This window comes from Aotus nancymaae, unplaced genomic scaffold (genome assembly GCF_030222135.1).
Source record: "Aotus nancymaae isolate 86718 unplaced genomic scaffold, 86718_ANA_hifiasm-v0.15.2.pri h1tg000003l, whole genome shotgun sequence".
Taxonomy (NCBI): domain Eukaryota; kingdom Metazoa; phylum Chordata; class Mammalia; order Primates; family Aotidae; genus Aotus; species Aotus nancymaae.
Window position 1 is genome coordinate 56,715,623 of NW_026988414.1, and position 24,107 is coordinate 56,739,729.

The following is a 24,107-nucleotide window of genomic DNA, read 5'->3' on the forward strand; positions in this document are numbered from 1 at the left end:
CCAAACCAGGAATAAGTCAAATCCCTGAATAGACCAATAACAAGTTCTAAAATTGAGGCAGCAATTAATAGCCTACCAACCAACAAAAGTCCAGGACCAGACAGTTTCACAGCTGAATTCTAACAGATACAAAGAGGAGCTGCTACCATTCCTTCTGAAACTATTTGAAACAATACAAAACGAGGGAATCCTCCCTAACTCATTTTATGAAACCAACATCATCCTGATACCAAAACCTGGCAGAGACACAACTAAAAAAGAAAATTTCAGGCCAATATCCTTGATGAACATCAATGTGAAAATCCTGAAGAAAATTCTGGCAAAAGGAATCCAACAGCACATCAAAAAGCTTATCCATCAAGATAAAGTCAGCTTCATCCCTGGGATGCAAGGCTGATCCAACATACGCAAATCAATAAACAATCTGTCACAAACAAATAAAGACAAAAACCACATGATTATCTCAATAGATGCAGAGAAGGTCTTCGACAAAATTCAACAGCCCTTTATGCTAAAGACTCTCAATAAACTAGGCATTGATGAAACATATCTCAACATAATAAAAACTATTTATGACAAACCCACAGCCAATATCATACTGAATGGGCAAAAACTGGAAGCATTCCCTTTGAAAACTGGCACAAGACAAGGATGCGGATGCCCTCTCTCACCACTCCTATTCAACACAGTATTTGAAGTTCTGGCTAGGGCAATCAGGCAAGATAAAAAAATAAAGGGTATTCAATTAGGAAAAGAGGAGGTCAAATCATCTCTATTTGCAGATGACATGATTGTATATTTAGAACCCCATCATCTCAGCCCAAAGTCTCCTTAAGCTGATAAGCCACTTCAGCAAAGTCTCAGGATACAAAATCAATGTGCAAAAATCACAAGCATTCCCATATACCAATAACAGACAAACAGAGAGCCAAATCATGAATGAACTCCCATTCACAACTGCTACAAAGAGAATAAAATACCTAGCAATATAACTAACAAGGGATGTGAAGGACCTCTTCAAGGAGAACTAGAAACCATTGCTCAAGGAAATGAGAGAGGACACAAACAAATGGAAAAACATTCCATGCTCACGGTTAGGAAGAATCAGTATCGTGAAAATGGGCATACTACCCAAAGTAATTTATAAATTCAATGCTATCCCCATCAAGCTACCACTGACTTTCTTCACAGAAATGGAAACAACCATCTTAAATTTCATATGGAACCAAAAAAGAGCCCACATAGCAAAGACAATCCTAAGCAAAAAAGAACAAACCTGGAAGCATCATGCTACCTGACTTCAAACTATACTACAAGGATACAGTAATCAAAACAGCATGGTACTGGTACCAAAAACAGATATGTAGACCAATGGAACAGAACAGGGGCCTCAGAAATAACGCCACACATTTACAACCATCTGATCTTTGACAAACTTGACAAAAACAAGCAATGGGGAAAGGATTCCCTATTTAATAAATGATGTTGGGGGAAACTGGCTACCCATATGCAGAAAACTGAAACTGGATTCCTTTTTTACACTTTATACCAAAATTAACTCAAGATGGATTAAAGAGTTCAATGTAAGACCTAAAACCATAAAAACTCTAGAAGAAAACCTAGGCAATACCATTCAGGACATAGGCATGGGCAAAGACTTCATGACTGAAACACCGAAAGCAATGGCAACAAAAGCCAAAATTGATAAATGGGATGTAATTAAACTAAAGAGCTTCTTTCTGCACAGCAAAATAAACTATCATCAGAGTGAACAGAATGGGAGAAATTTTTTGCAATCTACCCATCTGACCAAAGGCTAATAATATCCAGGACTTACAAAGAACTTAAGCAAATCTCCAAGGGAAAAACAACCCTATCAAAAAGTAGGCAAAGGATATGAACAGACACTTCTCAAAAGAAGACATGTATATGCCAACAAACATGAAAAAAAGCTCATCACCAGTCATTAAAGAAATGCGAAATAAAACCACAATGAGATACCATCTCATACCAGTCAGAATGGCAATCATTAAAAAGTTAAGAGACAACAGATGCTGGAGAGGATGTGGAGAAATATAAATGCTTTTACACCGTTGGTGGGAGTTAGCTCAACCATTATGGAAGACAGTGTGGCGACTCCTCAAGGATCTAGAACTAGAAATACCATTTGACCCAGCAGTCCCATTACTAGGTATATACCCAAGGAAGTATAAGTCATTCTATTATAAAGACACATGCACACGTATGTTTAATGCAGTACTGTTCGCAATAGCAAAGACTCGGAACCAACCCAAATGCCCATCAATGATAGACTGCATAAAAAAAATGTGGGACATGTACACCATGGAATACTATGCAACCATAAAAAGGGATGAGTTAACGTCCTTTGCAGGGACATGGATGAAGCTGGAAACCATCATTCTCAGCAAACTAACACAAGAACAGAAAACCAAACACTGCATGTTCTCACTCATAAATGGAAGTTGAACAATGAAACCACATGGACACAGGGAGGTGAACATCACATACCGAGGCCTGTTGGGGGTGGGGGCCTAGGGGTGAGATAGCATTAGGAGAAATACCTAATGTAGATGACAGGGTGATGGATGCAGCAAACCACCATGGCATGTGTATAACTATGTAACAAACCAGCACGTTCTGCACACGTACTCCAGAACTTAAAGTATAAAAAATTAAAAAAGAAGAAAAAAGATTATCAAGGATGGTATTATAAAAATATACTATATACCAGGGCTTTTAGCTCCAGTCTATGAATATCATTTGATTCAGCCTTGAAGACAGCATAGAATACACACTGTTACCTGAGTCACAAAATGTGTTTTGTTCTCTTTCCCACTTTTGGTAGATCAGTAGTAGCACACTGAACAAATGGGAAACTGCACCACCTATGTTTCTAACTATCTATAAACAGTAGTAATGTATTTGTTGGTTTGAAACCTTTTAAAAATTAAATCATTTTATGTAAGTTTCATGCCCTTCCTTTCTTTAGAAAAATCGGTGTCTACCATTCCAAGGAAACTGATGAGGCTTTCTCCAAAGAGCTCCTTAAGGATGGAAAATAGTGGTTCTTCCCTGTACCCATGGGTGTAACAGATTGATTGGGACCCTTAGAATCTCTCTTACAGTGCTCCAGGCAGCCACTACAAATCAGGGTGGGCATGGAAGTGAAGACCTATTTGTCTTCTGTTAGCAAATAATTTAAAAGTTTATCACTTTCCAGTATCATATTTTCCATTTTTACACCTGCCGAATCACACATAGACTAACAAGTATAAGCAACTTATGTAAATTATTGAGCTAGAAAAACAAGAACAGAGATGAAAATATTCAGCTCACCATCAGTACAAGGAAAAATATGTTCTTCCAGCAATAAAACATTCTACAGAAATTTCATTTAACTGAAGCCCAAATTTAAAGAACATGAATGAAGCCTTGAATTAACTATGCAAAAATGAAGGCTTAAATGTTTCTATTCAAAATACTCAATTTAATGAGTTAGCAATTTCACTGCTTAATTCTTACTATCCCTGCCACTACTATCAACTAGAATACTTAAATTAAGCTACAGTGGTTGTGTCAAGGTAAAAAATCAGACAGCTAGGCAGGCAACTCTTCTTACTTTGGAAGGTAGTATGCACTCTATAGTGAGAAAGCCAAGTACGAAAACCAGTCCCCTCAGCTGGGCGTGGTGGCTCATGCCTGTAATCCCAGCCCTTTGGGAAGCCAAGGTGGGAGGATCACTTGAGGTCAGGAGTTCAAGACCAGCCTGATCAACTGGTGAAACCCCTTCTCTACTAAAAATACAAAAATTAGCTGGGTCGGGTGGCGGGTGCCTATAATCCAGCTACTAAAGACGTTGAGGCAGGAGAACTGCTTGAACCCAGGAGGCAGAGGTTGCAGTGAGCTGAAACCCTGCCACTGCACTCCACCCTGGGTGACAAGAGCAAAACTTCATCTCAAAAAAAAAAGAAAAAAGAAAATCAGCCCTATTACTGACTAATGCTGAACACCCTGGGTCTATTTCCTTTGTGAACATGGGAATAAGACCTACTTTAAAGAGTTCGGTGAGAATTAAATATGTGTACATCACTTGTTATAGTGAATGACACTGACATTTAAGAATTGCTCAATAAGTGGGAAGATCCAAGATGGCCAGTTAGGAGCAGCTCAGGATTGCAGCTCCCAATGAAAGCACAGACGGTGAGTGGGCACTGCATTTCCAGATGGATTTTTATTGCCCACAGACCAGGAGATTCCCAGGCGGAGGAGCCCCACGGGTCGCCAGCGCAGCTGTTTTGGCCGGCGTGGCTGTTTTGCTGGTGCCCCGGTGTGGCAGTTTCCAGTGCAGAGTAAATGGGACTGGGTCCCCCATTAGCCAGCAAGAGGGGCCCCGGGAAGGCAGAGTTGCCCATTCATATTATTAAAAAAAAAGGGGACTGAAACAGGGAGCCAGGCCAGGAGATTCCCGGGCAAAACAGCACCACGAATCTCGGCGCTGCTGTTTTAGCTGGCGCAGTGGGTAGCCGCACGGGAAATCACACAGATCCCAGCACCTTTTCAACAGGCAACTGGAACACCTGGGAGAGAGTCGACTGTTCAACTAAAAAAAAAAAAAAAGGCTCTGAGGCAGGGAGCCAGGTGATCAGGCTCGGTTGGTCCCACCTCCCCCCCAAAAAAAAACCAAAAAAAAAAAACAGCAATTGGAAACGCTCTGGGTTGAGAGTTTCACAGCAAGCACAGCTGAACCCAGGATGGTCCAGCTCAGCGGAGGAGGGGCATCCGCCATTACCGAGGCACTCCACCACTATAGAGGCAGTCCGCCATAGCTGAGGCAGCCTGCCGTTGCCAAGGCAACCCACCATTACAGAGAGAGTCCGTCATTATAGAGGCGGGCCACCACTGCTGAAGCAGTCCTAACTACACCCATATAAACAGGACTGCAGGGAAGTTCACATGGTAGTGGGGCGGAGCCCACTGCAGCTCAGCGAAGCCTCTGCAGGCAGACAGTGACTAGACTGTCTCCTTGCTGGGCAGGGCAGCCCTGAAAAAAAAAAAAAGGCAGCAGCACAATGGAAACTCATAAATAAAGCCCTAACTCCCCGGAACAGAACACCTGGGGAAAAAAAGGGGTTTATGAGTTCTGCTGCAGCAGACTTAAAACGTACCTGCCCAGCAGCTCTAAATGAACAACAGAGCTCACAGCACTTGAGCTCCTATGAAAGACAGACTGTCTACTCAAGCAGCTCCCTGACCCCCGTATATCCAAAGAGTTAACCTCATGAAGGAGAGCTCAGACTGACACTTGGTGGGTATCCTTCTAGGACAAAGCAGAAGAAAAAACTGGTAGCAACCCTTACTGTTCTGCAGCTGCTGCAGGTGATCCCCAGGCAAGCAGGGCCTGGAGTGGACCTCAGCAGTCCTACAGCAGAGGGGCCAGACTGTTGGAAGGAAAACTAAGAAACAGAAATAACTTCATCGTCAACAAACAGGATGTCGACTCAGAGACCCAATCAGAAAGTCAGCAACGACAAAGACAGGTGGATAAATCCACAAAGATGGGAAGAAACCAGCGCAAAAAGGATGAAAACACCCGAAACCAGAACACCTCTCCTCCTACAAGGGAGCACAACTCCTCACCAGCAAGGGAACAAGACTGGATGGAGAATGACTGTGATGAAATGACAGAATCAGGCTTCAGAAGGTGGGTAATAAGAAACTTCTGTGAGCTAAAACATGTTCTAACCCAATGCAAAGAAACTAAGAACCTTGAAAAAAGACTTGACGAAATGCTAACAAGAATGGACAACTTAGAGAGGAATATAAGTGAATTGATGGAGCTGAAAAACATGAGAACTTCGCGAAGCATGCACAAGTTTCAACAGCCGAATTGACCAAGCAGAAGAAAGGATATCAGAAGTTGAAGATCAATTCAATGAAATAAAATGAGAAGGCAAGATTAGAGAAAAAAGGGTAACAAGGAATGAATAAAGTCTCCAAGAAATATGGGACTATGTGAAAAGACCTAATCTACATTTGATAGGTGTACCTGAATGTGACAGAGAGAATGAATCCAAGCTGGAAAATACTCTTCAGAATATTATCCAGGAAAACTTCCCCAACCTAGCAAGGCAGGCCAATATTCAAGTCCAGGAAATACAGAGAACACCATAAAGATATTCCTCAAGAAGAGCAACCCCAAGGCACATAATCGTCAGATTCACAAGGGTTGAAATGAAGGAGAAAATGCTAAGGGCAGCCAGAGAGAAAGGCCGGGTTACCCACAAAGGGAAGCCCATCAGACTCACAGCAGATCTCTCAGCAGAAACCCTACAAACCAGAAGAGAGTGGGAACCAATATTCAACATCCTTAAAGAAAAGAACTTTCAACCCAGAATTTCATATCCAGCCAAACTAAGCTTCATAAGTGAAGGAAAAATAAAATCCTTTACGAACAAGCAAGTACCCAGAGATTTCGTCACCACCAGGCCTGCTTTACAAGAGCTCCTGAAAGAGGCACTACACATAGAAAAGAACAACCAGTACCAGCCACTCCAAAAACATACCAAATGGTAAAGAGCATCAACACAATGAAGAATCAGCATCAACGAAAGGGCAAAACAGCCAGCTAGCATCAAAATGTCAGGATCAAATTCACATATAACAATATTAACCCTAAATGTAAATAGACTAAATGCCCCAATCAAAAGACACAGACTGGCAAATTGGATAAAAAGCCAAAACCCATCGGTGTGCTGTATCCAGGAAACCCATCTCACATGCAAGGATACACAAAGGCTCAAAATAAAAGGATGGAGGAAGATTTACCAAGCAAATGGAGAGCAAAAAAAAGCAGGAGTTGCAATTCTCATCTCTGATAAAATAGACTTTAAAGCAACAAAGATCAAAAGAGACAAAGAAGGACATTACATAATGGTAAAAGGATGAATGCAACGAGAAGACCTAACAATCCTAAATATATATGCACCCAATACAGGAGCACCCAGATACATAAGGCAAGTTCTTAATGACTTACGAAGAGACTTAGACTCCCACACAATAATAGTGGGAGACTTTAACACCCCATTGTCAATATTAGACAGATCAATGAGACAGAAAATTAACAAGGATATCCAGGACTTGAACTCAGACCTGGACCAAGCAAACCTAATAGACATTTACATAACTCTCCACCCCAAATTCACAGAATATACATTCTTCTCAGCACCACATCACACCTACTCTAAAATTGACCACATAATTGGAAGTAAATCACTCCTCAGCAAATGCAAAAGAACGGAAATCATAACAAACAGACTCTCAGACCGCAGTGCAATCAAGGTAGAACTCGGAATTCAGAAACTATCTCAGAACTGCACAGCTTCATGGAAACTGAACAACTGGCTCTTGAATGTTGACTGGATAAACAATGAAATGAAGGCAGAAATAAAGATGTTCTTCAAAACCAATGAGAACGAAGACACAACATACCAGAATCTCTGGGACACATTTAAAGCAGTCTCTAGAGAAAAATATATAGCAATAAGTAGCCCACATGAGAAGCAAAGAGAGATCTAAAATTGACACCCTATCATCAAAATTGAAAGAGCTAGAGGAACAAGATCAAAAAAACTCAAAACCTAGCAGAAAACAAGAAATAACTAAGATCAAAGCAGAACTGAAGGAGATAGAGACACAAAAAACCCTTCAAAAACATCAATAAATCCAGGAGCTGGTTTTTTGAAAAGATCAACAAAACAGACCACAAGCCAGATTAACAAAAAAGAAAAGAGAGAATAACCAAATAGATGCAATAAAAAATGATAAAGGGGATATCACCACAGATTCCACAGAAATTCAAACCATCATCAGAGATTATTACAAACAACTCTATGCACATAAACTAGGAAACCTGGAAGAAATGGATAAATTCCTGGACACTTGCCTCCTCCCAAGCCTAAACCAGGAAGAAGTCGAAACCCTGAATAGACCAATAACAAGGTCTGAAGTTGAGGCAGCAATTAAGAGCCTACCACCCAAAAAAAGCCCAGGCCAGATGGGTTCACAGCCGAATTCTACCAGACATAAAAAGAGGAGCTGGTAACATTCCTTCTGAAACTATTCCAAATAATACAAAAAGAGGGAATCCTTCCCAAATCATTTTATGAGACCAACATCATCCTGATACCAAAACCCGGCAGAGACTCAACAAGAAAAGAAAACTACAGGCCAATATCCATGATGAACATAGATGCAAAAGTCTTCAATAAAATACTGGCAAGCCGATTGCAACAACACATCAAAAAGCTTATCCACCATGATCAAGTAGGATTCATCTCAGGGATGCAAGGCTGGTTCAATATATGCAAGTCTATAAACGTAATTCACCACATAAACAGAACCAAAGACAAAAACCACATGATTATCTCAATTGATGCAGAGAAAGCCTTCGACAAAATTCAACAGCCCTTTATGCTAAAAACCCTCAATAAACTAGGTATTGATGGAACGTATCTCAAAATAAAAGCTATTTACAACAAACCCACAGCCAGTATCATACTGAATGGGCAAAAACTGGAAGCATTCCCTTTGAAATCTGGCACCAGACAAGGATGCCCTCTCTCACTACTGCTATTTAATATAGTACTGTAAGTTCTAGCCAGAGCAATCAGGCAGGAAAAAGAAATTAAAGGGTATTCAAATAGGAAAGGAGGAAGTCAAATTTTCTCTATTTGCAGACGACATGATTGTATATTTAGAAGACCCCATCATCTCAGCCCAAAATCTGAAACTGATAAGCAATTTCAGCAAAGTCTCAGGATACAAAATCAATGTGCAAAAATCACAAGCATTCCTATACACCAATAACAGACTTAAAGAGAGCCAAATCAAGAACGAAGTGCCATTCACATTGCTACAAAAAGAATAAAATACCTAGGAATACAACTAACAAGGAACGTAAAGGACCTCTTCAAGGAGAACTACAAACCACTGCTCAACGAAATAAGAGAGGACACAAACAGATGGAGAAACATTCCATGTTCATGGTTAGGAAGAATCAATATTGTGAAAATGGCCATACTGCCCAAAGTAATTTACAGATTCAACGCTATCCCCATCAAGCTACCAATGACACTCTTCACAGAACTGGAAAAAACCACCTTGAACTTCATATGGAACCAAAAGAGAGCCCACATAGCCAAGTCAATTCTAAGTAAAAAAGAACAAAGTGGGAGGTATCACAGTACTGGACTTCAAACTATACTACAAGGCTATAGTAATCAAAACAGCATGGTACTGGTACCAAAACAGAGATACAGACCAATGGAACAGAACAGAGGCCTCAGAGGCAACACAGCGTATCTACAACCATCTGATCTTTGACAAACCTGAGAAAAACAAGCAATGGGGAAAGGATTCCCTGTTTAATAAATGGTGTTGGGAAAATTGGCTAGCCATGTGCAGAAAGCAGAAACTGGACCCCTTCCTGACACCTTACACCAAAATTAACTCAAGATAGATTAAAGACTTAAACATAAGACCTAACACCATAAAAACCCTAGAAGAAAACCTAGACAAAACCATTCAGGACATAGGCGTAGGCAAGGACTTCATGACCAAAACACCAAAAGCATTGGCAACAAAAGCCAAAATAGACAAATGGGACCTGATCAAACTCCACAGCTTCTGCACAGCAAAAGAAACAGTCAATAGAGTGAATTGGCAACCAACAGAATGGGAAAAAAATTTTGCAGTTTACCCATCTGACAAAGGGCTGATATCCAGAATTTACAAAGAACTAAAACAGATTTACAAGGAAAAAAACAAACAAGCCCATTCAAAAGTGGGCAAAGGATATGAACAGATACTTTACAAAAGAAGACATACATGAGGCCAACAAACATATGAAAAAATGCTCATCATCACTGGTCATTAGAGAAATGCAAATCAAAATTACATTGAGATACCATCTCACGCCAGTTAGAATGGCAATCATTAAAAAATCTGGAGACAACAGATGCTGGAGAGGATGTGGAGAAATAGGAACACTTTTACACTGTTGGTGGGAGTGTAAATTAGTTCAACCATTGTGGAAGACAGTGTGGCAATTCCTCAAGGACCTAGAAATAGAAATTCCATTTGACCCAGCAATCCCATTACTGGGTATATATCCAAAGGATTATAAATTGTTCTGCTATAAGGACACATGAACACGAATGTTCATTGCAGCACAGTTTACAATAGCAAAGACCTGGAACCAACCCAAATGCGCATCGATGATAGACTGGACGTGGAAAATGTGGCACATATACACCATGGAATATTATGCAGCCATCAAAAACAATGAGTTCGCGTCCTTTGTAGGGACATGGATGAACCTGGAAACCGTCATTCTCAGCAAACTGACACAAGAACACAAAATCAAACACCGCATGTTCTCACTCATAGGCAGGTGTTGAACAATGAGAACACATGGACACAGGGAGGGGAGCACTACACACTGGGGTCTGTTGGGGGGAAATAGGGGAGGGACAGCGGGGGGGTGGTGAGTTGGGGAGAGAGAGCATGGGGAGAAATGCCAGATATAGGTGAAGGGGAGGAAGGCAACAAATCACACTGCCACGTATGCACCTATGCAACACTCTTGCATGTTCTTCACGTGTACCCCCAAACCTAAAATGCAAAAAAAAAAAAAAAAAAAGAATTCCTCAATAAAAGGTATCTTATTTACTAAGTTAAAGTGTTATTGTAAGACGCTTCAAAGGATTAAGAACAAACTTAACTGTGATTTGCTAATCATTGTCACATTAACAAACTGCCAGTCAATTATACCTCCTGGCAAATGACACTAGATGAAGAGCAAGATTAGGTCCTTCATTCTTATGTTTTGCTACCACTTCAAAACTAATTAAATACAGAAGGATCTAATGCCTAGAATATTAGACTTGGACATAAAACGCCAGGACCGACCACAACTACCAGTAGTGGTAACAGTACCTGTAGTACTCCAGGATACCACAATTTAACATCCATCACCCCAAAAGTTTTGGAGACTGCCCATCTCTACAACAAATGTGCTCAACCTTTCCCAAATGAGATAGTAATCATGCTTTTTAAAGCTCTCTGTGAGCAGAAACAGGAAGAGAAGATGACTTAGAGTAGAAGCAGAAGACTGACCAGTAAGTAGCCAGAGCCCACACTGGTACCATCAGAGACTAATTGCCTCTGGCTTCAAAGAGGAGATAGAGGACAGATCAGCCTATCCAAGAGAAAATATGGGCTACATTTTTTCTAGTATCCACATGAAAAAAGAAACAGGTGGGGCAGGAGGAGGAGGAACTAAAAAAAAATTAAAAACAGGCGAAATTAAGATTTTATTTAACCCATATATCCAAAATAGTATTATGTCAACATACAATCAATATAAGAAACATTTAATCCTGTTTTAATTTGCAAACATAATTAAAATTATACAAAATTACAGGTCAGGTCCACTGGTTCACACCTTTAATCCCAACACTTTGGGAAGCCAAGGTGGGTGAATCAAGGTGGGTGGATCACTTGAGCCCAGGAGTTTGAGACCAGCATGGGCAACAGAGTGAGACTCTGTCTCTAAGATGGGGGTGAGGGGGTGGGGGTTGGTGGTGCAGAACACCAATTAGTCAAGAATGGTGGTGTACACCTGTAGTCCCAGCTACTCAGGAGGCCGAGACAGGATAATTGTGCCACGGTGCTCTATCCTGGGTGACAAAGTGAGACCCTGTCACCAAAAAAAAAAAAAAAAAAAAAAAAGTAGAAAATAAATAATATAAGTTACTAATTTTGTTCTTCAGTTGCAGCAGCCACATGTGAGGTACTCAGTGGCCACCACACTGGACAGCTCAGCCACAGTCATCTTCCCTATAGCACTCTTCTAAATGGCAGGGCTATAGCAAGAACGGGTCCATATGAATAGCTGCCATCTAAGACCTATCTGCTGGTTGGAGACTCTGCACAGTAAAATTTGAGAAGAACTGCTTTACAGAACTGGCTTAAGTACAGATGTCCAGGTCAGAACCCCAGAGACTAGTAACTACCAAGGCTACTTGGTTCTGTTCTGAAAAACAGATGGTCAAATACGTGTGTTGGGCAGGAATATGTGGTTCCTTGAGAAGATGCTAAGTTTGATTTCTCTTTAAGTTGACGTCCCCAGAACAGGATGATCAATAAAGGAATACCAACCGGGCTGTTCACAATAAGGGAATGGAGACGAGGGGAAGAGTTGAGAAGCGATTTTAATTCTCAAGTGTTCAAGATAGCGGTAACTAGATTATGTGCAGTGGTCCATTTTGAAAGTGTTTTTATACTTATAGATGAAGTAGTTCAGGATCTTGGGCTTCTGAAAGCCAAATCCTTTTACATGCAGATGAAAAAATGTTTACAAAGAACTGTAAAAACAACACTATTTCAATAATTACTATTTTGCAAGTTGACTGTAACATCAAAGGTTCGGAAATAGTTCCAAGAAAGTAGGCAATAGGCTAAAATTCTTTAAATTCTTAAAAATAACTACCAAATTTTGAGCACTGAGCCAAGTATTTTGCTAAGTATCTTAATACTTGTTTACACCCCAAATTCCCCTATGAAATGAGTATCATTAATTTCATTTCACAGATGAAAAAGACAAGGTTTCATGGAGTTAAATAATTTGTTCAAGGCCACACAGCTACAAACTCAGTTTTGGTTCAGTAATGACTGACTCTAAAACCTAAGCTTACTCTTTATTACTCAGGTCTAGCGATTGTCTCACGAAAGGTATATAGACATACCTACTTCCCAATATAAGCAAAACCTTCTTCCATATGCATAACATATATATATGCACGTGTTTACATATGAAATACATTACCATCTGTTTCAGGGAGCTCTCTGTAGCCAACATCATTTTTATCTACTGGAACAACCAAGCCTGCACCATGGAAGGTCTTTGTCACAACCTATATTAAAGAAAAGACTAAGATGTAATCATGGTAAACAGACATCAAAAAAAAAAACAAAAAACCCAAAATACATAAACCTTCAACATTTCTACCAAAATGTAACATTCAATGACATTTTATTTCAGTAAATTTGGACTCCAGGGTAAAAGTTTAGCACTATTTTTTTTCTTGAAAATTAGCTAAAAGCTAAACACTTGAAGTAATCACAGAACAGTGAAATAATTGGCTTTTCTTAACTGTGCCAGTCAATTGGAAGTCTGCATCCTGATTTGTTAAGGAAGAACCCAATACATCCTAGAATGCAAGCCAAAATACCATTTTCCTCTAAGGTCAAAGTACCTTCTTGGTAGAAAGCACAGAAGAACCTGGGTCTAAAAGACAGTAAGAGACAGTTTTTGTCAGCAAGAAGATATGGTAGTACAGAACTCCTCTCATCCATCCTGCCAAATTCAGACCCCTCCTATTTTTACCTGGAATATTTAGGCTTGTTTGCAAACTTCCCAAAAGTAGGGCAGTTTCTAGGTTTTTGATGTCTTTTTTGGAGGCAAATCACATAACCAGTGAGCTTTTATCAAGTGGTAGTCTTCAAAGACAAAAACAGGCCCAACCACAACTATCACCATAACCCTTCTAGTTTACATTCTTCCTTTATTTCATGTTAGTGTCATTATTTTTAGGTCTTTCCTTAACAAAACATGTGTACAAATCTTCCACTTCTTTGTGCAATTCAGTGAAAAGTTTCCAAGGCAGAGGAAGGACACAAACCCAAAACCAAACTCCAATTTTAAAGGCCTCTCACCCAAGTCTCTAGATCTTAACACCTTTTCCTCTATAATCTCCCTATTCTCCCAGTCTCTTGCTTTTTTCATTATCCTTTATTAAGGATAATGCCAGAAAGGGTAGATTATTCAAAAGAAGTTATTAGACAACTGCTTACCACTTGGGAAAAAAATGAAGTCACTGTTTTCTATCTTAATATTTATATCAAGGTAATTTGCAGCTGGATTTCAGAATTAAAAATAAAATCATAAAACTACTAGAAGATAAATTTAAAAAAATGATTTTGTGATGGAGACAAAAAAGTTGACTATATAAAACTAGTGAAATCAAGAACACAAGACAAATTAACTGATAAAATATATGTGCAAAATGTAACAGTAAATAAAAATTAATATCTTTAAACTGTAAGGAAGTCTAACAAAGGAAAAGACTAACATCCAAATTAGAACACATGTAAGAAAAAGACTAATTCTAACCCTGATAGAAAAATGGGAGAGTTCAGGCAGTTAAAAAAAAAAATACAATGGCCAATAGGTGAAAAATATTTAATGTCCTTTATAGTTAAAGAAATGCTAATTAAAACAATGCAGAATTTTACAGCATGGAAAGAACTAAAAGGACTAAAGAAAACCCCATAAAATTAGAAACAAGCAAAGAAACACACACACACACACACACACACACACACACACACAACTTTGGACCTGGCAATACTATGACTAGGAATTTTTTCTTAAAAAAACAAAACAAAACCCCAGATAAGTATGCAAATAAAGGTATAAAAGGATATCTATGGCAGGGTTGTCTGTATTTGTGAAAAATCTTAAGCAACCCAAACTTTCAACATAAGCACAGTATTCTGCAGCTACTCAAAATTACGAGGAAGATCTTAAATTGGCAATATGAAATGACAGACATATATTCATAAGTGTAAAAAGCAGGACATAAAGCAGTGACAATGAAGAAAAAGACAGCAGTGCTATAGTTGCCAACTCAGGCTGAACAACATACAAGTAAAGAATCATGGTAGATGTATGTTCAGATTTTTCACAGATGATTACCTGTACTAACTGTCCACAAAGAGGTATCAATTAAGAAGTCATCAGAATCATAACTTTATTATGACAAATAAGATTACAAATTTAGGAAAACTGTATAGCAGTGAATAACATCCTGAAGCATCGGATCACAGGTGGATGGAGTGACACACTATCATTTTATGTATCATTTAACCAATGTTCCATATGAATAAATCTAGGTAGGAAAAGGTAAAGTGGCAGAGAGTCAATCAGTAAGAAGATAGGATGGAAACTATGCTAATATGAAAAATATAAAGTTGGGTTTTACATGTGTCATTTAAGATTTTGGACAAGATACAAAACCTCTATAACCCTCAATTTACTTATCTATAAAACAGGATGATAATTCCAACTTGGCAGATTTGTTGTAGGGAGTCAAATGATATAAGGACTCTGCATTTCAAAGTATCCTAAGTTACTGTCAGTATAAAAACACTGATTTCTAGTGTGCTGTACAGTGCTCTGTCATACTAGAGTGGATATATCCTTACACTCACACACAAGGACAAAGCCAGTAACTCGCATATACTAGTGGAACTGAATTCTTTAGTAGAAAAATATGAATTAAATGAAGATCTCACAAAAGCAATAAAAGAACAACCTTACAATAAAAGAAAAGGGTTTGAAAGTATACTCATGAACAGGGGAGGATTAAAAACATGATTATCTTGTAAGTTCTTTTTTGTCTCTATCAGCTGTTTTTGTATAAAGAACAAATATTAAAATGAAACTTCATGGTGGGGGGGTCTAGGACAAAAATATCTATAAAATTTAAACTTCAATCATATTTATGAGGAAGAATTAAGAAAGTCTTCTCTGAAGTAAATTATAGCTTGTGATAGAAAAATAAAACAAGACTGATTAAATAACTTGCTAACAGCTATTATGTGTATTGATGCTCAGACCGTAGTCAAAACAAATTAGGAGGATTGCTGGCAAGATGGCCAACCAGGAATAGCTCTGGTGGACAGCTACCACCAAGGTCAACACAGAAGGCAGGTGATTTCTGCATTTCCAACTGAGTGGCACCTGGACTGCCAGTGAGACAGAAACCTTCACTCTGCTGCTGGAAAGGGGGCTGAAGCCAGGGGACCAAGTGGTCTGGCTCAGTGAGTTCCATCCCCACAGAGACCAACAAGCTAAGATCCACTGGCTTGAAATTCTCGCAGCCAGCACAGCAGTCTGAGCACAACCTGGGATGTGCAAGCTGAGGCTCGAGTAGGTAGTCTTAACCTCACAGTGCAAACAAAGTCACTGGGAAGTTTGAACTGGGAGGAGCCACCACAGCTCAGCAAGGCCGCTGCAGGCAGACTGTCTCACTAGATTCCTTCCTCGCTGGGTGGGGCATCTCTGAAAAAAGGCAGTAGCCCATCAGGGACTTATGAATAAAACCCCCACCTTCCTGGGACAGAGCACCTGGGAAAAGAGGTGGGTGTGGGCACAGCTTCAGCAGACTTAAATGACCATGCCTTGCAGCTCTGAGGAGAGCAGCACATCTCCCAGCATAGCGTTCGAGCTCTGATAAGGGACAGACTGCCTCAAGTGGATTCCTGACCCCTGTGTATCCTGACTGGGAGACACCTCCCAGTAGAGGCTGACATCTCATATGGGAGAGCTCTGGCTGGCATCAGGTGAGTACCTGTATGGGATGAAGGTACCAGAGGAAGGAACAGGCAGCAATCTTTGCTGTTCTGCACCTTCCATCAGTGATACCCAGGTAAGCAGGGTCTGGAATGGATCCCCAGCAAACTCCAGTAAACCTGCAGCAAAGGTGCTGACTGAAAGGAAAACTAACAAAAAGAAAGGAATAGTTTCAACATCAACAAAAAGGACGCCCACTCAGAGATCACATCTAAAGGTCACCGACTTCAGCAAACAAAGGTAGATAAATTCACAAAGATGGGGAGAAACCAGCGCAAAAAGGCTGAAAATTCCAAAAACCAGAATGCCTCTTCTCCAATGGACCACAACTCCTTGCCAGCAGGGGAACAAAACTGGATGGATAATGAGTTTGACAAATTGAAATAAGCAGACTTCAGAAGGCGGGTAATAACAAACTCCTCCAAGCTAAAGGAGCATGTTCTAAACCAATGCAAGGAAGCTAAGAACCTTGAAAAAAAGTTAGACGAATTGCTAACTAGAATAACCAGTTTAGAGAAGAACATAACCTGATGGAGCTAAAATATTCAGCACGAGAACTTTGTGAAGCGTACAGAAGTTTCAATAGACTGAATGGATCAAGTGGAAGAAAAGATATCAAGAGACTGAAGATCAACTCAGTGAAATAAAGCGACAAGACAAGATTAGGGAAAAAACAGTGAAAAGAAACGAACAAAACCTCCAAGAAATATGGGACTCCATGAAAAGACCAAATCTATGTTTGATAGGTGTACCTGAAAGTGACAGGGAGAATGAAACCAAGTTGGAAAACACTCTTCAGGATATTATCCAGGAGAACTTCCCCAGCCTAGCAAAGCAGGCCAACATTCAAATTCAGGAAATACAGAGAACCCCACAAAGATATTCCTTGAGAAGAGCAACCCCAAGGCACATAATTGTCAGTTTCACTAAGGTTGAAATGAAAAAAAAAATGCTAAGGGCAGCCAGAGAGAAAGGTCGCGTTATCCACGAAGGGAAGTCCATCAGACTCACAGCGGATCTCTCAGCAGAAACCTTACAAGCCAGAAGAGGATGGGGGCCAATATTCAACATTCTTAAAGAAAATAATTTTCAGCCCAGAATTTCATATCCAGCCAAACTAAGCTTCTTAAGTGAGGGAGAAATAAGATCCTTTAAGAACAAGCAACTGCTAAGAGATTCTGTCACCACCAGGCCTGCCTTACAAGAGCTCCTAAAGGAAGAACTAAACATGGAAAGAAACAACCAGTACCAGACACTGCAAAAACATACCAATCTGTAATGACCATCAACGCTATGAAAAAACTTCATCAACTAATGGGCAAAATAACCAGCTAGCATCATAATGACAGGATCAAATTCACACATAATAATATTAACCTTAAATGTAATCAGGCTAAATGCCCCAATTAAAAGACACGGACTGGCAAATTGGATAAAGAGTCAAGACCCATCAGTGTGCTGTATTCAGCAGACGCATCTCACATGCAAAGACACACACAGGCTCAAAATAAAGGAATGGAAGAAGATTTATCAAGGAAATGGAAAGCAAAGAAAAGGCAGGGGTTGCAATCCTAGTCTCTGATAAAACAGATTTTAAACCAACAAATATCAAAAGAGACAAAGAAGGGCATTACATAATGGTAAAGAGATCAATGCAACAAGAAGAGCTAACTATCCTAAATATATATGCACCCAATATAGGAGCACCCAGATTCATAAAGCAAGTTCTTAGAGGCATACAAAGAGAGTTAGACTCACACAGAATCCACACAATAATAGGGGGAGACTAACACCCCACTGTCAGTATTAGACAGATCAACAAGACAGAAAATTCATCAAGGATATTCAGGACATGAACTCAGATGTGGACCAAGCAGACCTAGTAGACATCTACAGAATTCTCCACCCCAAATCAACAGAATATATATTCTCCTCAGCACCACACAGCACTTATTCTAAAACAGACCATATCATTGGAAGTAAAACACTCCTTAGCAAATGCAAAAGAACGAAAATTGTAACAAACTCTCTCTCACACCACTGTGCAATCAAATTAGAACTCAGGATTAAGAAACCCACTCAAAACCACACAGCTACATGAAAGCTGAACATCCTGCTCCTGAATGACTATTGGATAAATAACAAAATGAAGGCAGAAATAAAGATGTTCTTTGAAACCAGTGAGAATGAAGACACAACGTACCAGAATGACTGGGACACATTTAAAGCAGTGTATATAGGGAATTTTATAGCACCAAATGCCCCAAGAGAAAGCAGGAAAGATCTAAAATTGACACTCTAATGTCACAATTAAAATAACTAGAGGAGCAAGAGCAAACAAAATCAAAAGCTAGCAGAAGACAAGAAATTACTAAGATCAGAGTGGAACTGAAGGAGCTAGAGACACGAAAAACCCTTAAAAAAAAAAAATCAATGAATCCAGGAGGTGGTTTTTTGAAAAGATCAACAAAATAGGCAGACCACTACCCAGACGAATAAAGAAAAGAGAGAAGAATCAAATAGGTGCAATAAAAAAATGATAAAAGGGATATCACCACCGATCCTACAGAGATACAAACTACCATCAAAGAATACTTTAAACAACTCTATGCAAATAAACCAGAAAATCTAGAAGAAATGGATAAATTCCTGGACACTTACACCCTTCTAAGACTAGGAAGAAGTTGAATCCCTGAATAGACCAATAACAAGTTCTGACATTGAGGCAGTAATACCAACCAAAAAAAGCCCAGGACGAGACAGGTTCACAGCCAGATTCTACCAGAGGTACGAAGAGGAGCTGCTACCATTCCTTCTGAAACTATTCCAAACAATAGAAAAAGAGGGACTCTGCCCTAACTCATTTTATGAAACCAACATCATCCTGATATCAAAACCAGGCAGAGACACAACTAAAAAAGAAAATTTCAGGCCAATATACCTGATGAACATTGATGCGAAAATCCTCAATAAATACTGGAAAACTGAATTCGGCAGCACATCAAAAAGCTTATCCACCATGATAAAGTCAGCTTCATCCCTGGGATGCAAGTCTGGTTCAACATACGCAAATAAACATAATCTATCACATAAATAGAACCAATGACAAAAACCCCATTATCTCAATAGATGCAGAGAAGGTCTTTAACAAAATTCAAAAGCCCTTCATGCTAAAAACCCTCAATAAACTAGGCACTGATAGAACATATCTCAAAATAGTAAGAGTCATTTATGACAAAACTACAGTCAATATCATACTGAATGGGCAAAAACTGGAAGCATTCCCTTTGAAAACAGTCACAAGACAAGGATGCCCTCTCTCACCACTCCTATTCAACACAGTATTGGAAGTTCTGGGCAGGGCAATCAGGCATGAGAAAGAAATGGTGTATTCAATTAGAAAAAGAGAAGGTCAAATTATCTCTATTTACAGATGACATGATTTTATATTTAGAAGACCCTATCATCTCAGCCCAATATCTCCTTATGCTGATAAGCAACTTCAGCAAAGTCTCAGGATACAAACCAATATGCAAAAATCACAAGCATTCCTATAAACCAGTAATAGAGAGCCAAATCATGAGTGAACTCCCATTCACAACTGCTACAAAGAGAATAAAATACCTAGAAATACAATTTACAAGGGATATGAAGGACCTCTTAAGAAGAACTATAGGGAGATCCAAGATGGCCGATTAGGAGGAACTCGCGAATGCAGCTCCGAGAGAAAGCGCAGAGGGTGAGTGGACGCCGCATTTCCAGACGGATATTTACTGCCCACAGACCAGGAGATTCACAGGGGGAAGAGCACCACAGGTTGCCAGCACTGCTGGCTTGAGTGGTGCGGCTGCCGCTAGGCCTGCACCCTGAGGCAGGGAGCAGCGGCTCCTTCTGCAGAGTGAGTGCGACTGAGTCCTCTGTAAGCCAGCAAGGGGAGCTGAAACAGGGAGTCAAGCCAGGAAATTCCCCGGGCAAAAACGCGCCACGAATCTCAGAGCCGCCGCTTCAGCAACAGCTCACTGGGCAGCGGATTTTTACTGCCCACAGACCAGGAGATTCACAGGGGAAAGAGCCCCACGGGTCGCCAGCGTTGCTGGTTTGACTGGCGGGCCTGTGCCCTGAGGCAAGGGAAGTGGCTCCTCCTGCAGAGTGAGTGAAACCGAGTCCCGGTAAGCCAGCAAGGGGAGCTGAAACAGGGAGACAAGACAGGAGACTCCTGGACAAAGAAAGCGCCTCAGGAAACACAACTGAACCCGGGTTGGTCCAGCTCTGTGGGGGAGGGGCGCCCTCCATTGGGACACATCCTGCAGTTCCTAGGGCAATTTGCCGCAAGGAAGGTAACCCGCCACTACAGAGACTCCGTCACTACAGGGGCGGGCCATCATAGCGGAAACAGTTCTAACTACGCCCATATAAACAAGACTGCAGGAAAGTTCACAAGGAGGCTGGGCGGAGCCCACAGCAGCTCAGTGAAGCCTCTACAGGCTGAGTGCGACTAGGCTGCCACCTTGTGGGCAGGGAAAGCAACAACAAGACAGCGGAAAATCATAACTCCCTAAATCCCCGGGACAGAACACCGGGAGGGAAGAAAAAGGGGGTTTATGAGTTCTGCTGCTGCAGACTTAAAATTACCAGAATCAGAAAGACAGCAACTACAAAGTCGATAGGTGGATAAATCCACAAAGATGGGAAGAAACCAGCGCAAAAAGGATGAAAACACCCAAAATCAGAACACCTCTCCTCCTACAAGGGAGCACAACTCCCCACCAGCAAGGGAACAAGACTGGATGGAGAATGAGTGTGAGGAAATGACAGAATCAGCTTTCAGAAAGTGGATAATAAGAAACTTTCGTGAGCTAAAAGAACATGTTCTAACCCAATGCAAAGAAACTAAGAACCTTGAAAAAAGACTTGACGAAATGCTAACGAGAATGGACAACTTAGAGAGGAATATGAGTGAATTGATGGAGCTGAAAAACACAACACGAGAACTTTGTGAAGCATGCACAAGTTTCATCAGCCGAATTGACCAAGCAGAAGAAAGGATATCAGAGGTAGAAGATCAACTCAATGAAATAAAACGAGAAGGCAAGATTAGAGAAAACAGGGTAAAAAGGAATGAACAAAGCCAACAAGAAATATGGGACTATGTGAAAAGACCTAATCTACGTTTGATAGGGGTACCTGAATGTGATGAAGAGAATGCATCCAAGCTGGAAAATACTCTTCAGGATATTATCCAGGAAAACTTCCCCAATCTAGCAAGGCAGGCCAATATTCAAGTCCAGGAAATACAGAGAACACCACAAAGATATTCCCCTAGAAGAGCAACACCGAGGCACATAATCATCAGATTCACCAGGGTTGAAATGAAGGAGAAAATACTAAGGGCAGCCAGAGAGAAAGGTCGGGTTACCCACAAAGGGAAGCCCATCAGACTCACTGCAGATCTCTCAGCAGAAACCCTACAGGCCAGAAGAGAGTGGGGGCCGATATTCAACATCCTTAAGGAAAAGAACTTTCAACCCAGAATTTCATATCCAGCCAAACTAAGCTTCATAAGTGAAGGAAAAATAAAATCCTTTGTGAACAAGCAAGAACTCAGAGAGTTCACCATCACCAGACCAGCTTTACAAGAGCTCCTAAAGGAGGCACTACACATAGAAAAGAACAACCAGAACCAGCCACTCCAAAAACACATGAAACGGTAAAGAGCATCAACACAATGAAGAATCTGCATCAACCAATGGGAAAAACAGCCAGCTAGCATCAAAATGACAGGATCAAATTCACACATAACAATATTAACCCTAAATGTAAATGGACTAAATGCCCCAATCAAAAGACACAGACTGGCAAACTGGATAAAAAGCCAAAACCCATCAGTGTGCTGTATCCAGGAAACCCACCTCACATGCAAGGATACACAAAGACTCACAATAAAAGGATGGAGGAAGATTTACCAAGCAAACGGAGAGCAAAAAAAAGCAGGAGTTGCAATTCTCATCTCTGACAAAATAGACTTTAAAGCAACAAAGATCAAAAGAGACAAAGAAGGACATTACATAATGGTAAAGGGATCAATGCAACAAGAAAAGCTAACGATCCTAAATATATATGCACCTAATACAGGAGCACCCAAATATATAAGGAAAGTTCTTAAAAAATTACAAAGAGACCTAGACTCCCACACAATAATAGTGGGAGACTTCAACACCCCATTGTCAATATTAGACAGATCAACGAGACAGAAAATTAACAAGGATATCCAGGACTTGAACTCGGACCTGGAACAAGCAAACCTAATAGACATTTACAGAACTCTCCACCCCAAATCCACAGAATATACATTCTTCTCAGCACCACATCACACCTACTCTAAAATTGACCACATAATTGGAAGTAAATCACTCCTCAGCAAATGCAAAAGAACGGAAACCATAACAAACAGTCTCTCAGACCACAGTGCAATCAAGTTAGAACTCAGAATTCAGAAACCAACCCAGAACCGCACAGCTTCATGGAAAATGAACAACTTTCTCCTGAATGTAGACTGGATAAACACTGAAATGAAGGCAGAAATAAAGATGTTCTTCGAAACCAACGAGAACGAAGACACCACATACCAGAATCTCTGGGACACATTTAAAGCAGTCTCTAGAGAAAAATATATAGCAATAAGTGCCCACATGAGAAGAAAGGAGAGATCTAAAATTGACACCCTATCGTCAAAATTGAAAGAGCTAGAGGAGCAAGATCAAAAAAACTCAAAACCTAGCAGAAGACAAGAAATAACTAAGATCAAAGCAGAATTGAAGGAGATAGAGACACGAAAAACCCTTCAAAAAATCAATAAATCCAGGAGCTGGTTTTTTGAAAAGATCAACAAAATAGACAGACCACTAGCCAGACTAATAAAAAAGAAAAGAGAGAATAACCAAATAGATGCAATAAAAAATGATAAAGGGGATATCACCACAGATGCCACAGAAATTCAAACCATCATCAGAGATTATTACAAGCAACTCTATGCACATAAATTAGAAAACCTGGAAGAAATGGATAAATTCCTGGACACTTGCCTCCTCCCAAGCCTAAACCAGGAAGAAGTTGAAACCCTGAATAGACCAATAACAAGGGCTGAAGTTGAGGCAGCAATTAAGAGCCTACCACCCAAAAAAAGCCCAGGTCCAGATGGGTTCACAGCAGAATTCTACCAGACATACAAAGAAGAACTGGTACCATTCCTACTGAAACTATTCCAAATAATCCAAAAAGAGGGAATCCTTCCCAAATCATTTTATGAGACCAACATCATCCTAATACCAAAACCCGGCAGAGACTCAACAAGAAAAGAAAACTACAGGCCAATATCCATGATGAACATAGATGCAAAAATCTTCAATAAAATACTGGCAAGTCGATTGCAACAGCACATCAAAAAGCTTATCCACCATGATCAAGTAGGATTCATCCCGGGGATGCAAGGCTGGTTCAATATACGCAAGTCTATAAATGTAATTCACCACATAAACAGAACCAAAGACAAAAACCACATGATTATCTCAATTGATGCAGAGAAGGCCTTCGACAAAATTCAACAGCCCTT

At 40.2% G+C, this 24,107-nt stretch overlaps 1 protein-coding gene across 1 annotated transcript in view; it reads right to left on the minus strand.

Moving 5' to 3' along the window:
- Window positions 1-24,107, minus strand: part of LOC105718022 (histone PARylation factor 1) — a 64,395-nt gene that overhangs the window by 19,708 nt on the left and 20,580 nt on the right. Inside the window, exon 6 of the mRNA XM_012453500.2 lies at window positions 12,908-12,995. Within this exon, the coding sequence (XP_012308923.1) occupies window positions 12,908-12,995 (88 nt within the window). The remainder of the gene's footprint in view (window positions 1-12,907; window positions 12,996-24,107) is intronic.